The sequence below is a fragment of the Zea mays genome, chromosome 7 (assembly GCF_902167145.1).
Source record: "Zea mays cultivar B73 chromosome 7, Zm-B73-REFERENCE-NAM-5.0, whole genome shotgun sequence".
Taxonomy (NCBI): domain Eukaryota; kingdom Viridiplantae; phylum Streptophyta; class Magnoliopsida; order Poales; family Poaceae; genus Zea; species Zea mays.
In genome coordinates this window covers 182,485,719-182,493,973 of record NC_050102.1, presented here as the reverse complement: position 1 = coordinate 182,493,973, position 8,255 = coordinate 182,485,719, and the positions used below count along the sequence as shown (strand labels likewise).

At 51.8% G+C, this 8,255-nt stretch overlaps 1 protein-coding gene across 1 annotated transcript; it reads left to right on the top strand.

Annotated features, from left to right (window-relative positions):
* The first annotated feature begins 2,464 nt into the window (after positions 1–2,464).
* LOC100191777 (putative RNA-binding zinc finger family protein) lies at positions 2,465–6,349 on the top strand. The gene is made up of 8 exons (NM_001159016.2): positions 2,465–3,951; positions 4,056–4,241; positions 4,336–4,521; positions 4,610–4,698; positions 4,766–5,051; positions 5,183–5,410; positions 5,509–5,584; positions 5,681–6,349. Exons 1-7 carry the CDS (start codon positions 2,981–2,983, stop codon positions 5,546–5,548), a joined length of 1,986 nt encoding a protein of 661 aa, NP_001152488.2. The 5' UTR covers positions 2,465–2,980; the 3' UTR covers positions 5,549–5,584; positions 5,681–6,349.
* Positions 6,350–8,255: the final 1,906 nt, after the last annotated feature.

Below are 8,255 nucleotides of genomic sequence, written 5' to 3'. Positions count from 1 at the left end.
AGCCCTTGCATTTTGCTTCACATCTACCTTGTTGATCACTTGTTCTCCTTTATGGCCATCATCATACTTCTCATGGTATCCCACCATGCTTAACCTTCTGGTATAGACTTGAACCTATATTATTCACAACACTAATAATAAATGTTAGTCATAAGTTTTCTCAATTACCAAAACCATATATGGAGCTTTTAATCTCACCTTTTTTGGTAACCGATGACAACCACACAAAGATAGTCTTTTCCTTCTTGGTTTCCATGTTGGTGCCTCGTATGAATAAGGAGATCGGAGTTAAGTTGGTCCTAAGACCGTATTGATCTTGGACGTAATGAAGACTACCATTTCTAAGTTGTTCCTTTAACTGCCATTACAGGTGAATTGGCCAATGTGACTTCGTCATCTCCTTTAGAGATAAATGTTGCTTCGAAGCTCATTAGAAATTATCATGGACCTAATTAACCATCATAATTAGAACCATGTTAAACTTGTAGCCCAACGTCCACTGCGCATGATGAAGATTTATTGACAATCGTGAGCTTGGATCAATATGGGTGAATGATCTTTGAGAACTTACTTGCGAAGCCTTTGTTGTCGAGCCTGGGTCATCAGTATGTACATCGTCTTGGTTAATATTGTGGATCTATTCATTAAGATGAATAAGGTGGTTTCGACGACTTCTATCTTTCACTTTATTGACCATTCTGTTACTTTATTTCGTTAGTCTTTGAGTTCTTTATACTTGGCTTGTATTTGATTTTGCACTTTCTTTGAGTCTTTGTTCTTCGGCTCCGTCTTGGTTTGAAGCAGTTTGGTTGAAGCCTTGCTCTTCATTGGCTTGTGGCAAAGTCATTCTCACTTCCGCTAGATGTTGTTCTCTTCGCGGGTCTAGCCATTGTGCTCTTATGACCGTGAACTTTCTTGAGCACACACGAGCAATGTGCGAGAGACGATGGGTGAGATTACTTACTCAAACACCAAAATCTATAGAATGAACTCGATCGAAATTCTATTTCACGTCCCTGAACAAATTCTATTTGCTTACAACTATTCTTTTACATAAGGGGAATTTAGCCATTTTATCCTAGATACATATTCTAGGCTTCTTTCGGGCACCCAATCTTCGTTATAGGTTTCGCGTCCTGCGAAGTAAACCGATATGTTCTTGTTCACATTTGACCTCGCTTCTTATGAAGTGAACCGATATGCCTTCATTCACTACTGACTTTGCCTTGCGTTGTGTGAAATTAACTAATCTGTCTTCACTTACTTTAGCTTCACTCCATGTCTTGTGAAGTGAACTGATCTGTCTTCGCTTAGGCTATCCACAGAGGTTCCTCTTAAATTTCTTCTTCTATATTATTTTGTGCGTCACATCGTCAACATTTCATTCCCTACCTTTTCATCTCTTGCAGCGGTTCCTGCTAAATACTCCTCTTATACCCCACTACAATCATAAAAAAATATTTACTATACCCTATCTTACTTCTGTGTAGGGGGCGCGGAAGGGGATGCGCTCGTGTAGGCGCCAGTTGGAGGGGAGGGGAAGCGACGGAGACCGCTGCAGCCTGTCTTACTTCACTTCTGGTTGTGCTTTTATGTCATGGGGAGTGAACCGATCTATCTGTTTTCACTTCTAACTTTGTATTAAGGGCATGTACAATGGGTGTCTTAAGTTGTGTCTTATAGTGTGTCTAGTGGGGTGAATGTAAAAAAACTCAAGACATGTATCTTGACGAAGACACAGTGTCTTAGCTCTATGTTCGAGACATGAGACTAGCTGATTGGTCACTTTAATTTATTGAATGCTCTGATTGGTACAATGAATATCGTAAGACACATGTTTTAGATATGACCACTATATTATGTTGTGTTTTAGTTGTGTCTTATATTTGGAGTACCGTGTAACAGTGTCTAGGTTGTACATGCTCTAACAAAGATGATGGTAGAAGCAGATACCCAGTAACGAGAGAAAATAGCTAAATATGCAACACAATATAGACTCAAATAAGTGTGGACAACAAAATTGACACATGTCGTATGATATAGATCTGACGTGGTAAATGGTGACTATGATAAGAGAGGCTTGTGTGCACTGCCCGAACAGCCGAACTCTAATTAGAAAAACCTACCTACGTGTTCTAAAATTAGTCATGGCGTGCCTCGGTTGCAGTGAAATGGTACCTGATGTTAGCACACTGTTGAAAACGCACAGCAGGATTTGGCAATAGATTAGCGAAATGCTCGTTGGAGATGTGGACCGGAGACGGAGAGAGAAGAAGAAAGAAAGACAAGGGGAAGGGGGGCGGTGGACATGGTGACTGACAGAGGCCTGTGCTGTGTGGATCGAGTTTATTATAAACTGGGGGGCCACGGCGATCTAGATCTATCCGCTGCCCTGCCATGCCATCCCTCCTCGACCAAGAAAAACAAAGCGAAATGCGCTTGGAAATGCTCCGACCCAGCAGACCTTGCTTCCTTCCAGGAACCACTCCGGAGGAAACCGGAATTCGCGCGCGGGGTCCCTCGTCCCCTCCACGGGGCCCGGCCATCCATGCCGTCCCGAGAAAGCACAAGGAACAGTGAAGAAAGCATCAGGGTCAGGGTTATAGATAGATAGCGATGCGCGCAGCGCGAGGTGCGCACTCAGAGCTGCTCCGCTCCCTACCCCCTACTCCCCTTGTAGAGTAGAGTAGCGTAGCGTAGCTTGCCCGACGCCGCGACCTCCGGGGGCTTGGCTTTGGGAAATGGACCAGCCGCTCACTGCCCCCAGTCAGTGGCCGCGCGCCGCACCAAGTGAGCTAGCTACTCTCTAGGCGGAGTGAAGCGAAGCTAGCTTAGCTGCCTCGAGCTTGAGCTGAGCTTGCTCACTCTTCTCCCCTCTTCTTCTAGTACCGGCACACACACCGCAGCTGCGAAAAAGGAAGCTCTCTCTCTCTGGTGGTGCCGGTGCGCCGTGCTTGCTTGCTTGCTTGCGGCTGCATCCATGGACGCCTACGAAGCCACCAAGGTGGTGTTCTCGCGGATCCAGGCGCTGGACCCGGACCACGCCGCCAAGATCATGGGCTTCCTGCTCATCCAGGACCACGGCGAGAAGGAGATGATACGCCTCGCCTTCGGCCCCGAGGCGCTGCTGCACACCGTCATGGCCAAGGCGCGCAAGGACCTGGGCCTGCTCCCGTCGCCAGGCCCGGGGACGCCCACATCCGTCACCGCCGCCGCAACGCACTCGCCGTTCCTCCTCTCGCGCCAGAACTCCGGGCGCTGCGGCGCCGGCACCGCGCCGTCGCCGCTCTCGGTGTCGTCGCCCTCGTCGTGGGCGCCGCCGCCCCACTTCTCCAGGACCAACAGCGTCGTCAGCAATGGCGCGCCGGCGGAGGCCTTGGCCGCCGACCTCATGAGCCCGGCCGCCGCCGGGAACGCGCCGCCGTCGCCCTTCTTTGCCGCCGGGGAACCGCTCCTCGACGAGCTCCAGCTGCAGGAGCAGCTCGCGTTCCTCAGCGACGCCGCCGCCGGCGGCCACCAGCTGCCCCTGTTCGACGCCAGCGAGTGCCGGAGCCCCGGCTCAGGAGACGCCGCCGGGTTCTTCCCGTACGGCGCCCTCGGGTGGGCCAACGGCGGCCCGGGGCACCGCCGGAGCTCGTCGGTCAGCGAGCTCTGCCTCGGCGGGGCCGACGGGCTCGGCTGGAAGCCCTGCCTGTACTACGCCCGCGGGTACTGCAAGAACGGCAGCGCTTGCCGGTTCGTGCACGGCGGCCTCACCGACGACGCCACCGCTAAGATGGACACCGCCACCTTGGAGCAGCAGTGCCAGGACATCCTGCTCCGCTCCAAGTCCCAGCGCCTTGCCGCCTTCCCCTACTCCCCGACCGGCTCGGTCCCGGGCTCCCCGTCCGCGGCCACCAAGTGCCTGAGCTTGCTCTTGCACCAGCAGCAGCAGCAGAACGAGAACCAGAGGTGCCGCGTTTCTGCCATCATCCGAGGAGCTAGCTCCTTGACGACACAGTAGACACTCTCCTCTTCCCCCCGTGCTCACGTCACGATCTCCACGATTCCTGCAGGGTGGCAGCTGCAGCGGCCGCCGCGGCGCTGATGCTGGGCGGCGACGACGCGCACAAGTTCATTGGGCGGCCGCGGCTGGACCGCGCCGACTTGGCGAGCTTGGTGAACCCGGGCTCGCGCCAGATTTACCTCACCTTCCCGGCAGACAGCACCTTCCGCGAGGAGGACGTGTCCAACTACTTCAGGTAACTGTTCCTCTAGTCTGCCGTGCTCCACTTCCACTACCAGCCGCCGCTCCGGCCTCTGACGCGTGCGCCGGGCTCCGGCGAGGCACTGCAGCATCTACGGCCCCGTCCACGACGTGCGCATCCCGTACCAGCAGAAGCGCATGTTCGGGTTCGTCACCTTCGTGTACCCGGAGACGGTGAAGCTGATCCTGGCCAAGGGCAACCCGCACTTCATCTGCGACGCGCGCGTGCTCGTGAAGCCCTACAAGGAGAAGGGCAAGGTCCCCGACAAGTACAGGCACGCCTCCCCCTTCCTTTTTTCAATTCGCTCTACCTACGATCGACATCATGTCATGACCGATCGCTCCGCTGCTGCTGCTCTGCAGGAAGCAGCAGCTGCAAGGCGAGAGGGCGGTGGATTTCTTCTCCAACGGGTTAGACGGCAGAGAAAACCACTTGGATCTGCACCAGCTGGGTAAGGCATTATCATCTGTTGCAAAATGACGATGGAGTGTTTGAGGACTGATGCTCGCCGCCGTCAGGTGCGAGGATGCTCCAGCACTCGCACAGCGCGAACGAGATGCTGCTGAGGAGGAAGCTGGAGGAGCAGCAGCAGGCCGCTGCTGCCGAGCTGCAGCAGGCCATGGAGCTCCAGAGCCGCCGCCTGATGAGGCTGCAGCTGCTGGACCTGAAGCCGCGCGCGTCGCCGAGCCCCATCGGCAGCATGCCCCTGGGCCCCACCCAAAGGGCCGTCGACTCGCCGCCCGATTCCGGCAGGGAGGAGTCGTCCGCCGGCGACGCGAGCCCGAACGCGGACAGCGACCAAAGGTGGAATTAGCGGCTAAGCATGCGTCGTTATCGCCATCATTTGTTGCGTCCGTGTCGCGTTTTGCTGTCGTCCAGCAGCGCAGCGAAGCAACATCTCACCAACTGATTCTCCATGGGGGGACTCCATGCAGCGCCGAGCACAACCTGCCGGACAGCCCGTTCGCGTCGCCGACGAGGTCCGCGGCCTTGGCTCGCGACCCTTTCGCGGCCATCGACCGGGAGATGGCTGCCTCGCCCGGTCGTCGAAACGGCGCCGGTTCCTTCGCTGGCATCAGCAGCAGCAGCGGCGTCCTCGCCGGCCATCTGAGGCCGTCGGCTCTGGACATCCCTTCGCCGTTCTTCCCCATGTCGATGACCAGGTATGTTATGTAATGCAAACAACAGGGTGCCCGCAGATCGCGCGGCCGTGTGTGCTCTCCATGATTTATTTGCTCAGAGGCTGTCAATCCGGTGGCAGGCTGTCCTCCGATCACGGCGCCGGCGCGATCGGGATGTAAAGTTATATAGTCCTCGCTGCTACTTGCCTAATCATAGTAAGCACTTGGTCGTCGTCTCCCTTTTGTGAGAGAAAGCCATGCATGGTTATGGTGTTCTTACTTTGGTTTCGGTATCTATTTCTCTCTCCGCAGGAATACTTAACTAGAAGCAAAGGAAAGAAGATATAGTAGTGGGAGTAGTATAGGAGAAACAAAACATCGCAGCGTAGTTCCTTTTTTTTTACTTTGTTTGTTTGTTTGTTTTTTTACCATGAAACCAAAGGTCAGCAGATGGCAGCAGCAAGCAACAGATTATAGCGCTTGCTCTCCTATTACATTACATTACATGATGCATTTAGCACTAATTAGTAGTAGTTACTATTACCAGCCCATCTAGGTAGCTGCTCCTCCATGACCATGATATGCACAGCAGTACTAGGGGGGAGGAGGGGTGTGTGATGCACAAGAAGATGCTGCTGCTACCCACATGGGACTACACTGGATGCAGACAGACGTGACAGACCAGCTGGTCCAGCGTGAAGATCTCACAGGATTAGAAGAAACAAACGAGTCCCGGTCCCACCAGTGTAGGTGTCATTGAAGGAGGACCGGCCCACAGCCTGCTGCTGCTGCTGTGCAAATCATTGTTGGCTGCGTCCCTTCAGCCCTCTAGCACTAGCAGTAGCAGCGCCGGATGCAGCTCACTACAAACAAACAAAAAAGTTGTGTTTTTTCCTGTTCTTTGAATTTTACTTTTGCCTCTGTCGAATGAAATCTCTACTCTAGTTGATACAAAGAAATGAAAGTGGAAGATATGGAAATAATTTGCTCTGGTGCTTTTCTCCGTGGCTGGCACTGGCGTCTGGCATCTGGCAACGCAACGCGTGGAAAAGGCGATGCTTTTGGCGATGATGCTGCTGCTGCTGGCTAGTGCGATGCAGCAGCCACCACCAGCAGTACTTCAGTCGACGGAGTAGCAGCAATATCAAGAGACAATTAGACTAATCTCTTATGTACCCATATATCATACACACAAAAAATATCTTGTATATGTTATTCAGTGACATACAAGAGATGAGTATAAATTTCACAAACAGCAATCCGCCGAGCCCCAGCGACGACATCCACTGTCCACATCTCAAACACCAATGTTAAGATTGGCTATGCTTCTTGCTCCGGGATTATGGAGCATGATTGACGCACACAGGTATATTTAAAACATGCTAGCCCTTGCAGATGAACCAGCGCGGTACGTACTTACGCTCCGACATGTTTCAGAAACTTTTGCTTTGCGAATGGTACTGCTCATATGATAGACATCATCAGCGTACGCTCAATGCTGCTCATGCGTCGAAAGATAGAAGTAGCACTCAACCCTGCACCAGCACCAACACCTTTGCGCAATCATACAACTCTAAATTTCTGCCTAAAAAACTCTAAATTTCTACCTACAAAACTCTAAATTACCGTCATCTATCGACGAGGTAACCTGTAACTGTCAGTGCAATGTGTAGATGCAGATGAGATCACGGGCGAGACGGACGGCGGTGGGGGCCGGCGCCCATGTGTCCGTGCGGCCACCAGGGGCAGGCAGGCACGAGGAGAGATGGAATTGGAATCCAATCCGACCACGGCGCCGCCTGCGTTTGCCGGACGGCTGGGGCTGGACAATCGCCTGTGCTTGCCGGGCGTGCTTGGGTCGGTTCCTCCGTCCTTCGTCTTCGTTGTTGCCACAGAGCAGAGCAGTGGCCTTGCGCGGCACATGCCGACATGCATGGACCAACGACAGCCGCCGTATAAACTTTTTATTAGCTTTGCGACTTTTTTCTTCTTCTTTTCTTTTGGAGCAGCATGCAAACATGCAATGCATGCAGGGCACGGGCGTAGCATATGTTAATAAAACTAAGGTTATGTGATCAAATATCGGTTTTATCCCTAAAGGGTCTCGTATCTCTATATAAAAAACGTGTACACCTCTTATAATAGACAGAGTAGAAAGAGGTCAGAGGCCTAAGGCTATTCACAATGGAGGTTTCATGGGGTGTTTCATATATTAATTAGCCTGCCACATCAGCTATTTTGATGACATGTCACATCATTTAAGAAGGAAGAGTTTCATGGGGATGAAACCATGTTAACTCGTTTCCAATGACTTGAAAACTGTGTGAAACCTCCAGTGAGAGTGTTTTGTTTCATCTTCATATAATTGAGTTAATCCTATTGGTTATTTATATGCAGCATCTAAGAAGTATGTTGATATATGAAATAGTGAGATGAAACTCTCTATTGAGAGAGGGTATTTCATTCATCCATAAATCTGATGTGGCATTTTTGGAAACATAGACATGAAATCCTTATTGTGAGTAGCCTAATTAACCACACATCTCGTGTCTCGTGTGTTCTTCTGTCGTTCTTCTGTCGTACTTCTAAAAAGGGAGACGGGTCTCCAACATCTTCTCGCGCCTAAACTGCTGACGAGAGGAAAGAAAGCGAATCTGGCGATCCGTGGTAACGTAGTTCTTAACAGAATCATCTTATCGTTTGCAAGGCATACACGTATTAGATGTCATTAGATCTAAGTCAATGGGCGGCGGGCGGACAAGGGCATGTGTCAATGGCGGTAAGCGCCGTTTTCGTTCTTGCACTGCCCGATTGCATGCATTGGCTGCCGATTATTGCAACAAGATGTATTCGATCCATCCGTCGCAATAACTGTGGCCGGCGGGGA